General features: G+C 35.4%; 3 protein-coding genes across 3 annotated transcripts; 2 read left to right on the top strand and 1 right to left on the bottom strand.

Annotated features, from left to right (window-relative positions):
* GCK72_012135 (uncharacterized protein) lies at window positions 1–2,042 on the top strand (the record flags this gene model as incomplete). Its single annotated transcript, XM_053728868.1, has 6 exons — window positions 1–119; window positions 182–305; window positions 440–613; window positions 1,313–1,422; window positions 1,587–1,740; window positions 1,905–2,042. 6 exons carry the CDS (start codon window positions 1–3, stop codon window positions 2,040–2,042), a joined length of 819 nt encoding a protein of 272 aa, XP_053583640.1.
* Window positions 2,043–7,484: 5,442 nt separating this feature from the next.
* Window positions 7,485–9,364, top strand: GCK72_012134 (uncharacterized protein; the record flags this gene model as incomplete). Its single annotated transcript, XM_053728867.1, has 6 exons — window positions 7,485–7,581; window positions 7,656–7,784; window positions 7,997–8,133; window positions 8,536–9,088; window positions 9,133–9,220; window positions 9,268–9,364. 6 exons carry the CDS (start codon window positions 7,485–7,487, stop codon window positions 9,362–9,364), a joined length of 1,101 nt encoding a protein of 366 aa, XP_053583639.1.
* A 1,998-nt stretch (window positions 9,365–11,362) lies between these two features.
* GCK72_012133 (uncharacterized protein) lies at window positions 11,363–12,332 on the bottom strand (the record flags this gene model as incomplete). Its single annotated transcript, XM_053728866.1, has 3 exons — window positions 11,363–11,606; window positions 11,656–11,951; window positions 12,153–12,332. The coding sequence occupies 3 exons, from the start codon at window positions 12,330–12,332 to the stop codon at window positions 11,363–11,365; spliced, it is 720 nt and encodes a 239-aa protein (XP_053583638.1).
* Window positions 12,333–14,454: the final 2,122 nt, after the last annotated feature.

The following is a 14,454-nucleotide window of genomic DNA, read 5'->3' as shown; positions in this document are numbered from 1 at the left end:
ATGATTGAGATGATCGATGAATATTCCGCGAATTTGGAGCAAATTGTGGCAGAGAGAACAAGAGAACTGGAACAAGATATGGCCACAACTGAGAATTTACTGTATCAGCTACTGCCTAAGTGAGTTGAAATTTTAATTATTCAATTCGATATCGTAAGCTACATGACCAATCTAATTGCAGAAGCATCGCCGACTCAATCCGATCTGGCAAGAGTGTGGTGCCTGAGCAACACGGTTCAGTGACTCTTCTAGTGGTGGATGTCTGTCAGTTTACTAAATTTTGTGAAGCATTTATTCCGGTTCATGTGAGTTCTATTTTTCAATAATTTCTGTTTCATATAGATTTTAGAAACGTAATGGAATTTTAGTTTTTGATCAGACTATATTCAATTCCTTTTAACCTATGTTCAAATTCCCAAGGACACCTATCGTATTCCAGATCCTGGAAACCCTGCAAGAACTCTATTCCTCCTTCGACTACATTGTGCAGAAGAACAAAGCATTCAAAGTTGAAAATGTGGGAGATGCATATCTGATTTGTAGTGGAATACCTGAAATGAGTGGACTGCGACACTTGAGAGAAGTCTGTCGCATTTCGTTGAAGTTGCAGACGGTGAGTAGAAACAAATAACTTAAAGGTACAAAAGAATAGCATTTCAAATTTATTAAACATTAGTTTGACATTGTTTTGAAACAGAAAAATATGATTATTTTTTTATTTTTGTCTTCAGAATACTATTTCAGACTCATAGCTTATATTAGAGAGATCTTTGTGTGTCGATATAGGAACAATTGAAGGTGGACTACGGTAAAATCTGATTTTTTCATAGAAAAAAGGACGTTCGGAAACCCTGCTGAGAACGAGCAGCTTGGACATTTCTGTGGCCATGGGACATTCTAGAAATTTCACTTCAAACATCTTAGTTTTTCAGGTTTTCGTCGTTTTTTCTACTATTTTTGCAGTGCTCCTATTAATTTTTGTCGTTGACCAAATTCATTGAAAGAAAACAACGAAAATAAACGAAAATAGTGACAAAATTTGAAAAATCAACATGACCGAAGTCGAGAATTTCTAGGCCAGCAAAATGCCCAAACTCACCTTCGATTGCTCTCAGCGGGTTCCAAACCAAATAAAAAATCTTTCCGTATGAAAATGAACTCACAGACACACATAAATTAATCTATGAAAATATCAGAGTTGAGTTCAGTCCACCTTCAAGAAATACTGTTTCAGATTCTTAGTTTATGTTAGAGAGTTCTATGTTTATTAATCGCTATGCATTTGAAAAATCCAATACTATACCATTTCCAGTTCATGAAAACCTTCACAGTCCGTCATCGACCATCTCACGTATTACAAATCAAAATGGGGATAACGAGTGGAGCAGTGGCAGCTGGCATATTGGGGAGCATTGCGCCGAGGTTCGTTTTTTGTTTGACTGAATCAGTTAAGAATACTTATTCCGATGATTATATGGGTTTGCTGAAACGTTTATTTTAGTAAATTAAAATCAGCTACTTATCACCTAGATCTCCAAACCATCGCTAATCTAACGTTTCTGAAACACATTCTCCATTATTTTCAGATTCTGTATATTCGGAGATACTGTAAATATGGCGTGCCGAATGGCGAGTACTGGATCACCTGGAAAAATTCAATTGAATGAATTGACTGCAAACACTTTGATGGAGAAATTCCCATCGTTTATTCTAGAGGAGAGAGGGATGATTGATGTGAAGGTGCGTGGAACTGAAAGAACTGAAAAAAGCAAATACTGTTCCAAGAATGTCATATTTCTGTAATTCGAGTAACAGTTTAATCCGCAGTTAATATCACTTTTAAGCGTTAACTATTTTGAAAATTTTGAAAACTGGAGTAACTGATAAACACCAATTATTTTCAGGGCAAAGGAACATGTCTAACATTCTGGTTAACCGGAGAGAAAGACACAATGCGTCGGCAATCTTCCCGTTCCAGTTGTATCTCTCAGATTAAGTTTGAACTCGAGGATGCATCGAATAAGAATTTTTTGAAGGTTTAACTGACAATTCCTTTTTTCAAATTCATGTAAAGCAGACTTGTCACGGGCCGGGCCGGGCCGGGCCGGGCCGAAATCAGAAAAAAATCTCGGCCCGGCCCGGCCCGGCCCGGGGGCCCGGCCCGCTCGGCCCGTTTTGAAACATTTTTTCAAAAAATTTCTTGTTTTTCAACTTTTTTTTGGAAATTTTTTGAAATTTTTTGAACTTTTTTGAAAAAAGTATAGTTTTTGAATAAACATTTAAAATTGAATCAAAATGTGAATATGTATGATAATCAAAGCATTTTTACTCTTTTTTTTCGAAAAATTTCAAAAAAAAATTGGTAAAAATGGGTACCCATTTTTGAATCCGGGCCGACCGGGCCGGGCCGGGCCAAGAGAAATTTCGGCCCGGCCCGGCCCGGCCAAGAAAAATCTCGGCCCGGCCCGGCCCGGCCTGATTTTTGACAAGTCTGATGTAAAGTTGTATTATTGTGAATTACCAAAATTCTTATATTTGAATTCTTATACGTGATTCAACGATTTGTGGTTTTACTCCAGTCTATTATGTCATCTTTGTAACAGAAAAATTAGCTGAATATAGGCTATGTAAAACTTATCCACTTAAACTGTTTCTGGTAGTTTCCAAATTTAAACAAGAACACCATTTGTATTGTCATTTTCTTGGCGTATAAAAAAAAGTCTGCCTTACAGTTACAACATTTTGCTTTGTCGTTTGTGTAACACATGATTGCGAGTTTATGCCGAGTTTTTGTTTATTGATTATTGTTTCCATGAATGCTGTCAAAATGAGCATTTTATTTGACAGTCAATTTTGGGTTTTACTGTTAAAATTGTTTTCACAAAGCAACACTACTCGTTAACGGATACACGGATGAGATATTGTTGCTTGAAGTTTTTTGAACTTCTATGATGATTAGGAAACAGGAATCAGAAATTAAAATGAAAGATTCATTATTGTAATTTATTGAAGTTTTTTAATTTGGGCAGTTTGAAACAGAATCTTTAAAAAATGATATTTTGGGATTCACACATCAAACAAATCAATTGAAAACTATGAAAAATTATAGAACACTTGAAACTGGAAAATGTTTTCCATGTTTTGAGTGCGGCTTTATTTTCCATATCTATGAATTGCCGCTCAATGTTTTCAGAAATACTATGATGATCAGGAAACAGAAAGCAGTTTGTTACTTTGTGCAACGGTGATGTGAATGAACGTTTAAAGGTAAAGTTTGTATTTAATGAAGCTCTGACTAATCAAAAAAATTTCTGAAACTGAAGTCATGACGTTTGACGCATTTTATTGTCACCTGCCCGCTAACAGATAAAACGCGTTTCACTGGAAACATATATATATATATTTTTTTTTTGAATTGAGACAACTTGAAACACGATTCCATTTAGTAAATCGTTCAAACTCACACAATGAACATTAAAACGTAAATACAAGGATTAGGAGCGCCGTTATTTATTTGTCTGTTTCACCAGTTCATTTTGTTTAACGTTTTGGCCATGCCAGATATTAATCCGTCTAAATTTGTAGTGTTGTTATTTCCAGACTTTTCACCTTATCCTTTTTTGTGTAGAATGTGACCGTCATCTGAAAATATGATCCATTTCAGGAAACACAAACATCGAATAAACGATGAATGTGACGAGTTGATGATCAACATCGAATATATTGAAAATCAATACAATACACTATTTTCAAACAGTAATATTGTTTGAAACTTGAAGCTCAACGTAATCCGAAAAAAGTTCTGATTGAAATACATAAATGAGATTTTTTACCGTTGCACAATAATTTTTTGCCAGTGTTTTTAAATAAATTTTTGATACGTGGTTAATAGTATTATCATACATAGCCTTCAATAACACTGTTTGGTAAAGCCTTAAAACCCGGTTTAAGAAACTAGTAATTTTTGAATGCCGCTTTATCAGCAATCTGCGTAGTGCTTTGAGGATTGATAATAAAAGTCATATCAGAAAAAAAGTAGTCACATTAAACAATATGAATGAAAACACTTCACTAAAAAACCAACAGAAAAAAAGAGACCGTAAATAAAAAAACACGTTTCGTCACAACCATAACCAGAAAATTGGCTCACGTCATCAGTTCCAATAGAGTCGCCAGTGTCTATTCAAATAAACGGATCGAGGAAGATGCCCATTTGAGTTTTATTAAGAAACGAGAATTCCTGTTTAGGTGGAATAATAAATGGGAACATTGAAACATTAGTTCACTGATGTAATTTTTCAGTTTCGAAGTTTTGTTTTTGAGAAAACGGTTGCAGTGACTATGATCAGTATGGGTTGGTTACTATCATAACTTACTAGATAGGCGATTGAAGTATTCTACTTTTTCGGTTACGTTTTTTTTCAGGATTGTTTTAATTCTATTTTTGACTCATGTCTACGCTCTTGATATTGCTATAGCAGTTTATTTCTGAAAATGAAAACTAAAAATCTGTTTCACAATCTGGTTCTAGTCCTTGAATCCACTGATCCATCTGTTGCTTTGAACGATTTGGCGTGCTGTAAAATTGCAGTGCACTGCGGCGTGACAGGAAAAGCGTCAGAAGCCTACTGTGCGCATATCTCGATAAAAATGTTTTGATAATGTTTTCACCGGAAAAAAAACCAACTTTTGGAAGATTAAAAATAAGTTCAGGGGAATTTTCGTAATTTTATTGCTATAAAGCACCAAAACTTTACTGAATTCGGTAGAAAACGGCTGATTTAATAATTTTCGGTATACTGCATAAAAACTTTTTTGCTATGCGCCATTAGAGCTACAGTAAAATTTTGCACTGCTAATGCGTCAGCAATCCCTTGGGTCATTTGGAGGATGCGTAGGGACCACTGCAGTGATTTGATCACCATCCAAGCCACAAACAGGAAAAACATGAACTGATGAAACAGAAGAATAAAAAACTTCAGTTTCAACACTTTTTCTTTGCGTCTTCCTGCTTTGAGCGGTATTCTGATTATGCTTCTGCGAGATATGATGCTCCATAAATGATGGGGGACACTCAGTTTTTTATTTGCCTGTTTTATCATCTTCTTCGTGGTTTTGGTCTTGATGGTAGTCATGACTTGAATCCGTAAATAATTCCTATCAAACGCTTTCAAAACTGAAATAGGAATCGCAGTTTCCGTAAATCTGACTATATATTTTTCAGAACAGCGGCAAGTTTTTATGAATAAGCTGTTTCAGATTTGCCTTTTTGATAATACACCTCGGAACGTCGTTATTAGAAATATAGATACATGTCAGGAGATACGCGCATTGAATCAATGATTAAAATAACTTGACACCATCGGAGATACTTAAAATCGATAAATTAGAATATTTGGAAACAGTATTATTTTCAGAGAAAACAATTCTGATTGATATACATAATTCTGATTTTTTCACCGTTGCACGAACATTTTGGGTCAGTATTGCAAGATTAAGTTTTGTTATTTTTTAAAGCTTTTTGGATTGCTATTTGTATTAGACCAAAAAATGTAGCACTTTATTGAACTTCAGTCCTCAGTTCAGTCGTATTAGACCAATATGAAGCAGACTTGCAAAATTCCGGGCCGGGCCGAGAAAGCTCCGGCCCGGCCCGGCCCGGTCGGTTCGGATTTGAATTTTTGAACTTTTTTCACTACAATTTTCTGTCCGAAAATTTATTTTCTGAAAAGTTTTCATATTTTTCCTCAAGTATATTTTTCAAAAACCTTCGAAACCTACAAAAAATTGGTTTTTTTTTAATTTTCAAAAAAAATCGGGAAATTTTCGAAAAAAAAATATTGAATTTTTTCAGTACCGATCTTCCGGGCCCACCGGGCCGGGCCGGGCCCTAGAAGTTTTCATTCCGGCCCGGCCCGGCCCGTTGCAAGTCTGATATGAAGGAGAACACTTTATTAAAATCTGAAAACCGAAAAAAAAACAACCATGAAAGAAAAGAAAAAACAATTACCTGGATTGAACAAAAATCCAACCATAAGACGTTTATAGTTCCATTATAATTTTTAACACTAAGATGCAAGATAGCAGCTATTAGAAGTTTAGGTGGAACTATAAATGCAAACTTTGAAACATCAGTTCACTGATATAAATGTTTTACAGCTTCGACGTTTGATTTTTAGATTAGCGGTGACAGAATTAGTTGGTGCAGTTGTAGGCTCAGACGATGGGTTATTGTAATGTTTATATTTTCAAGACCCTTCTTTTATCACTAGTAAAAACCCAAGTTTTTTAAAATGACGGATCTGGGAACTATGGAGATTGAAGAATTATTACTCTTTCATGACATTATTTTTTAAATTCATGTCTAGGCTCTCATTATTGCGTTAACCGTGAATTTCTGAAAATAATAACTAAAACTTAGTTTTGCAGTCGGCTTTCAGTCCTTAAACACATGATCAGTCAGATGGACGAGTATTGAAACCTAAACCCTTCATTACTTAATACAATTTTCAGAAACTGTAAGCATTCAAGAGTTTTTAGATTATTGTGTCTACTTACTCTTCACTTCTAATACTTCTACTTTAATACTTTAATACTTTACTTCCACTTTACTTGTATTCTCTGAAACTGGTAATGAAACAGACTACAAAAGTGGTGACCTTAAATCCCAGACGTCTACTGTAATCGAGAAAGCGGACTCTACGGATACATTTTTTGTTTTTAAAAAGTGAAAACCCAAAAAGAGACATAAATGGCAGATGAAATATGAAACTTGGATATACTTTTGAAGAGGTCAACTAAAAATACACACGTAACTGAATTGGGTCCAAAAATCTAAAATTGGAGATCTGAACTTTTTCACCCACTCACAGGAAGAAAGAGGGATCAAACAATGGATTCGAAACGCATTGAACTATAAATTGTCTAGCAACGAAATGTCTAAATTAATCATTCGTTTTAGAAAGGGAAAACAATTTGGAATTGAGTGCTCTTATTATCAATGAAACTACCTAGCTACGCTCTTCATGAGTATCACAGTTTCGAAAATGTATCAAAAATTGAATAATTAAAATTTAAATGTTATGTAACATAACTTATGTTCATCCTTACCCTAAGTTGGAAACGAAGTTCGCAAGTTCTTGAAGGACGAGGTCACTATCACCGGTGTTCGTGACAAGAATAGTGTGAGAATTGACATCGGACATTCTATCAGTCCAGAAGATGCCGTGGAAAGCTTCGCCCAGCCGATATCTAGGTCATCATGGGTGGTTACGATCACTTTTTTCTGTTTTTGTTTCTTTCTCTTCCTTATTAGTTGTATCTTGTCGAATTAACTTTTGAAGCACACGAAAAATGATGAAAATCGAAGTGTGCAGTGCCGCAAATGATAGGTGTACATACGTCACAATATTTACGTTATCAGTTGGAAGAGAAGTAGCATAAATAGAAGAGTGTATGCTTTTAAAATCATTCCAATTTTGAGGATGATGAAGGCCTTCGTCTTCCTGGCATTTATGGCCACTACTTCGGCTTTCAGGCTTCCATTCCAAGTTGCTAATGCAGTCACCAACATCACTAAAGGTATTTTCATATATAAAAATATGAAACACTTGATTATTTAAACAAAACTATGCTTATTAAATTGTTATTTCCAGGAGGACAAACTTTGGAACAGACTGGAACGTTCTTCGTTGCCAACTTGACTCTTGGAACACCAGGACAACTCTTCACCGTGGTCATTGACACAAAGACTTCCGATATCGTTATTCCAGATGTCAGCTGCAGTAAGTTATTTGCTCTTTTTTATAAAACAATTTTCCGTCACGAGCCTAAGATCAAATGATCAAGTTTTTGTCAGCTTTTGCTGACATTTTAGTCGTTAAAAAAAATTGTTTACATGAGATTAGTTTCTTTTTTTTGTTATCGGTTAAAGACTGCCACATAAAGAGCATTAGGAATAAAAGTGGCAAATGTGATAACAAACTAGAATTTTCAGGTTCTGCCTCCAACTGTTATAACAAAAGAAGATTCAACCAAAATAATTCATCTTCTTACTATGCTTATGGACAACAATACACTTACAAGAACAACCTTGGAACCTTCAAGGGATTTGTCGGAAAGGATACTGCTGTTGTAAGTTACTGCCATTCAGAGTTGCGCGAAAGTGATTTTTTTCTAAAACGGAAGTCGGAAGTAAAATTTTCAAAACGGAAGTCGGAAGTCCGAAGTCGAAAAAAGCCGGAAATAGGAAGTTGGAAGCCGGAAGTCGGAAGTCGGACAAAGATTTTTTCCCAAAGATTCGAAAACTTCAAAAGGAAATTTTATAAAATTCGCAAAAATCAGTAGAAAATTAGTTTTTGGATGAAGAAAAGCCTATTTTTTGTCATTTAACCATTTTTCTTGAATTTCTGCAAAATTTACTCTTCATAAATTTCACCGTTATGGAATGACGGAAGTTGGAAGTCGGAAGTAGAATTTTCAAAACGAAAAAATCACTGCAATTTGATTTCAAAACTTTAAGTTTATAACTTTCAGATCGGAGACCGTGCCACCGACTTGATCACCATCCCAGGTGTGAAAATCTTGCAAGCCACAGACATTGGAATCGGAATCGAAGGGCTAAACGCTGACGGAATTTTGGGATTAGCTCAAACTGGTGCATCTCAAATCGGTGGAAACTCTCCATTCGTTCAAGGAGTTCAAAGTGGAGATATCTCTGGAACATTCTTCTCCATCTGGCTCGAACACTTCAACCAGACAGATGATCTCGGAACTCACGGAGTTATTTACTACGGAGGATTGGATCCAGTCCACTGCGCACCAAACCCATCCTACGTCTACCTTTCATCGGGATACACTTATCAAGTCACCATGACCAATTTCAAGTCGGCTGGAACGTCGGCCACCAACTCGAACAAGAAGGCGGTTCAAGCTGTTTTCGATACAACAACTGCTCAAATCATTCTTCCAACAATGTTCGTCAGCCAAATCCTTGACTCGATCGGTATCAACATCAACACTGTTACCGTATTCCCACCAATTGTTCCATGCGACACGAAAGTCACTCTTACTCTTGGATTTGCTTCTGGTTTGTTCACAAAAGTTACTGAAACCCTTATTTTGTTTTTTTAGGAACTTCCATCACAATTAATGAAAGAGATCTTGTTGTTAGTTTCTTCGGAACCTGCAGACTTCAAGTTGTACCAAGCGCTACTGGAGAGTGAGTTAGCATCAATTCTTTATCGAAACAACTAATTTTTCTTCCAGCACTATTCTCGGTATCCCAACATTCCGTGGACGTTGCACCTACTTCGACCCCATCAAGCACAACATCGGTTTCACTCCAGCACTTCTTCAAAATTAAAAAATATGATTTTAAGAATAAAAATAAAATACAAGTACATCGTAGAGTTTTTATAAACGGCACAAATGAATAAGTACTGAAACATCAAATCAATAATGGCAAAGTTGGAAACGAACTTTCGTCCTATTATACACGAATTGTCTAAATTAAATAATTTGTTTTTGAAACGGATCTATACAATTTTAGAACAGGCTTAGCAGTATCAACATGCGGCATAGTAGTTTCTAATTGTAACTAATCATAAATCTTCCATCAAAAATCCTATATTTACTAAGCCGTATACAGCCGTTCAAAACTTCTGAATCTAGTAATTCAAGTTGTTCAAACTACTCATCAACGAAGACTATTAAGTAAGTCATCTTTGCTTTTTATCTTTTTGAATGAAAAAGTTAACATTAGATTGGAGTATTTGGGATTAACGTTCCACATCAAATTGTCATATTCTAATGTTGCATCTGTAAACTGTCTTCTAGATATCTTGTTAGTGAATCGGTAACTACGAGTTTCTTAATCTTGGAACTTCCATTTAAACATGTGGATTCTCCGTCTGTGTTTTGTAATTTTGACTGGAAATTGCAAAAACTCCTTGGATTGACCAAAAAGATGACGAGGGTTGTAAGCAATCGTTAAAATCTAATGTTGAATCTGTAAATTGCCCTCTAGATATCTTGTTAGTGAATCGGTATTCACGAGTTTCAAATTCTGACAATTAGAAAATTTCCGAAAATTGAAATACGTAACTTCTGTTTCAAATACTTATTATCTTTTTATGCTAGTACATACCGTCGTTAGTTCGGCATTTGTGCTATACAATGTTTGTTCCCACTTTGTTTCCATGAGTGGGTGCAAAAGTTGATACCACCAATTTTAGATTTTTGGACCCAATTCAAATACGTGTGTTTATTTTAGTTGAACTCCCTCTCTTTATAAAATTTGTATGCAAGTTTCATATTTAATCTGCCATTTATGTATGTCTCTTTTTGGGTTTTGACTTTTTGAACGCTCAACTTAATACTCCCACTCAAGTTACTTTGGCTCTACAAACGAAAAATTAAAACCAAACGGGTGTACGAATTTTCAAAAACTGTTTGAAACTGATTCTGATGGAAACTTTCCTTTTCATAGAGAGGTATTGTTGGGATTCACGTTTGCTTTCAGATTATCAAATTTTATGTTGTACATATCTGTAAATTGTCTTCTAGATAGCTTGTTTGTGAATCGGTTAGAATATATTCTTAGAGTGAAAAACGGGAAATTCTGTTTCAAAAAACTAATGAACCGATCAGATTATACAGCACCTCTCCGTTGAAGGCACCAATTTCAGATTTTTGAACCGAACCTACAAAAAAAGTCACCAAAATGACAAGATGTGATAGAGCGTGGAAAATTAAATGTCGAGTCTCAATTAATCCATTAACTGCAATCGAGTTTTCAATAACTATTTGAAACCGTGATTCTGATAGAAATGTTTCCTTTTCAACAATAAATTAGTCAAATGTAAATGTTGAATCTGTAAATTGCCCTCTAGATATCTTGTTAGTGAATCGGTATTCACGAGTCTCAAATTCTGACAATTAGAAAGTTTCCGAAAATTGAAATACGTAACTTCTGTTTCAAATACTTATTATCACTTTATGCAATTACATAACGTCATTGTGACGGGATTATTTTCCATACAATGTTTGCTCCCCCTCTTCTTGTGAGTGGGTGCGAAAGTTGATACCACCAATTTCAGATTTTTGGAACCAATTTAAATGCATGTGTATTTTTAGTTGAACTTCCTCTCTTTATAAAAGTTTTATGCAAGTTTTATATTTCATCTGTCATTTGCGTCTCTTTTTGGGTTTTGACTTTTGGAAAGGAACGCTCAACTTGATTCCCTACTCAATTGACTTGGTTCTATACAAGATTGCTAAATCCGGTTTTCACTCAATATCAAAGGTATCAATTCAAAAACTATGTTCATGAAACAGATTTATTATTTTATTACTAGGTATCTCACATTTCTCTCAAGACCACAAAAATCACAGAAAACACCAAAAATCCAAAAGAAAAATATTGATTAGATCCATTATCCACTGGTTCCTCTGTAGTTCCGATCAATCTAGCCGCCTCCGCAGTGTTTTCAGTTTTTTTGTTGTTTTCAGCAGGGAGAGCACACAATCCATCTTCATTTTTGTAGCCATTGGAGCATTTTGAGCCAGGGCTCCCTCTTGGGACGGTAAACGAGTCACCGTTGCCTCTGAAATTAAAATATTACTAGTGTTACAAGATTGGGAGTAAAAACTCACTCTGGTCCTAAAAAGCACAGCGTATTGGTTATCAATCCCTGGCTTGACTCAACATGCTTTGGAGCACATCCGATTTTCTTTTGACTCGGAATCATCGTCTCCATTCCAATCATATGCCATTGCTTATAATCTTGCAGGAGTTCCTGGAGGGTAGTCTCGTTTTTATAATGATTTCTGTACTTCTGAGCTTGTTCCTCTGTATATTCATCTCCATCGATACGTGCTTCTCTCATAGTTTTCTTGTCTGAAGAAGAATCACGATTTCTAGCCAGCTGAGCGAGGTTCTCGTCCCAAATCTGAAATTTTGAGAGGGCATTAGCTCGGCACGCTTAATACAACTGCGCTCTACAAAAACTAAAGAAAATTGCGTGCGAAATTGAGAAATTTATAAAAAGAGACATTTTTCGAGAGGGATTTCGGTGTAGCGCTGTTGTAAGAACTGTGCTGAACTAATAAGAGAGGCGTGACCTAGCAGACCATTAGTTCCCAAAACGTACCAATTTATGCATATTGGTGATCCCTCTCTCCTTGGCATACGCTCTCCGATCATTATTCACAATCTCCAGAATCGTCTGCTTATCCACGATCACCGTCTTCGGAAGATTCTGATTATCCGATTGAACAGTAGAGAGAAGACAGAGAGTCACAAGTCCAATGAACGATATCGATGACTTCATTTTGAAGGAGGATATGAGAGAAAAACTGATTTTTTCCGACTTTTAAAGGGGAAATGAATCAGGATTGTCCTCGTTTCCTAATTTGAAAAGGGGACACGGAAGCGGAAGAAAAATGGAAATATCACAATTTTTTAAATGAAAAAAAACGTGAGCTTAAAATATATCGGTTTCGTGTTTTTATGATAATTGGTGAATTATTTTTTTCAAGTAATCTGATCGCTGGAAATAAAATAAGAAATCTGTTTTATGAACACGGGTTTTGTCAATTAGATAATTGACTCCTTTGATATGAGTAGCAATGAGTTGGTCTAGTTGTTGGTAAAGTGATATTGCTAATACCCGATTCAGGTGTCTTATTTAGAGCCAAGTAAGTTGAGTGGGATATTAAGAAACGATACAAAAAGAAACAAAAATGCAGATGAAATATGAAACTTTAGCTGAATTCTTTTCTGCAGATTCTCTCATTCACTTCCTAGTAATTTTTAGTTTGAGCTGAGTAAACAACTTGATTTCTATAATTATCTGAAGTGAGAATCACTCGAAAACCTTAAATTGAATTTCTAATATATATAAACACTGTTACTGTTTCATTAACACATAATTTTGATGGGAATATAGTATTTATGTTTCGAACTTCCACTGGGGTTTATGTCCGCTTCCATTCAAAGTTTGCATCCTTTTCATACTACGTCAGTTATCAAGGAATGAGAAAACAATCAGTAAGAAACCAAAATAAACTGCAAAAAATGCCTCCACATGTGTAGTGCTGAGATCTCCTTTTAAAAGTCAAAACACAAAAAGAGACATAAATGATGAAATATGAAACTTGAATTTATTTTTGAAGAGAGGGAGTTCAACTAAAAATACACATGCTTTTGAATTGGGTCCAAAAATCTAGAATTGGAGGGATCAACTTTTTTACCCACTAACGAAAATAAAGAGGGATCAAATATTGTAGGGAAAAAAAGGCAGAACCCATCGACGCTATGCAATTGTATAAAGTGATAATAATTATTTGAAACAGAAGTTACGCAGTTCCATTAACGAAAATTTTCTAGTTATAAGAACCTAAAACTGGTAACGACAAATCGTCTAAATATATAATTAGTTTTTGAAAGAGAAAAAATTTGGAACATAATTTTGGAAATAAGAAGGAGAAACTGTATAATCTGATCAGTTCATGTGAATATTATAATAGTTCTGGAACAGAACTTCCCATTTCTCATTTTATGAAAATGTTCTATCCAATTCACTAACAAGCTATCTATGCAGAAGACAATTTACAGATTTAACATTATATTTTGAAGATCTGATCGGAAACGTCCTCTCTATAAAAAATAAAGTTTCTATCAGAATCACAGTTTCAAACAGTTTTTGAAAACACGAACTCCCGTTTGGAGTTAATGGCTCTAGTGTTCTTACTTAATTTTTCTCGCCCACCTCATCTTGAGTCATTATGCGAAGTTTTTTGCAGTGTCGAAACCTTGGTTTCACTGTGATAGAACATTTGGCTGACATTCTAGAGTATGACAGGGGTGCAACTGCAAAAGACGCGACAAAGAGAGGGAGTTCAACTAAAAATAAACACGTATTTGAATTCGGTCTAAGAATCTATAACTGATGTGTTCCACTGTTTCACTCGATGGATAAATGGTCGCAGTTGAGATGCGTAAATCACTTGAATCTTTACAACGGAACAATCGCTTGAAAATCCGGGTTGGTCCCCGCTTCAAATTTTATATACTCCCACTCTGAAACGGAAATATTCAATTTTTGAACTCTTCCTTCCCCTCTCTTCCAAATTATTTTTAGTTTGACCTTTTTCTCCCACTTGCAATCCTCAAGTTTCAGGTTTCAACTGAGGTTTGTGTCCATTCAATGTTTGCAGCCATGTCATACTGTAGCGTGTGATCTGTGTTGTCAGTTGGTGGTTCTATCAAGAAATGAGAAAACAAGAGAAATCAAGTAACTGCAAAATTTCCTCCTACAAAGACTAATTACTGCAATATGGAAGAATTGCGCAAAAACTAACACAAAACTGCTGTCCGAGTTTTCAAGAACCTGCTGAAACTGTGATTCAGAATGGAAAGTTTTATTCCATTGAGAAACATCTAGCGCTCGG

The sequence above is a fragment of the Caenorhabditis remanei genome, chromosome IV, assembly GCF_010183535.1.
Source record: "Caenorhabditis remanei strain PX506 chromosome IV, whole genome shotgun sequence".
NCBI classification, from domain to species: Eukaryota; Metazoa; Nematoda; class Chromadorea; order Rhabditida; family Rhabditidae; genus Caenorhabditis; species Caenorhabditis remanei.
Note: the sequence above shows the minus strand (reverse complement) of the source record. Positions and strands in the feature narration are given on the sequence as shown.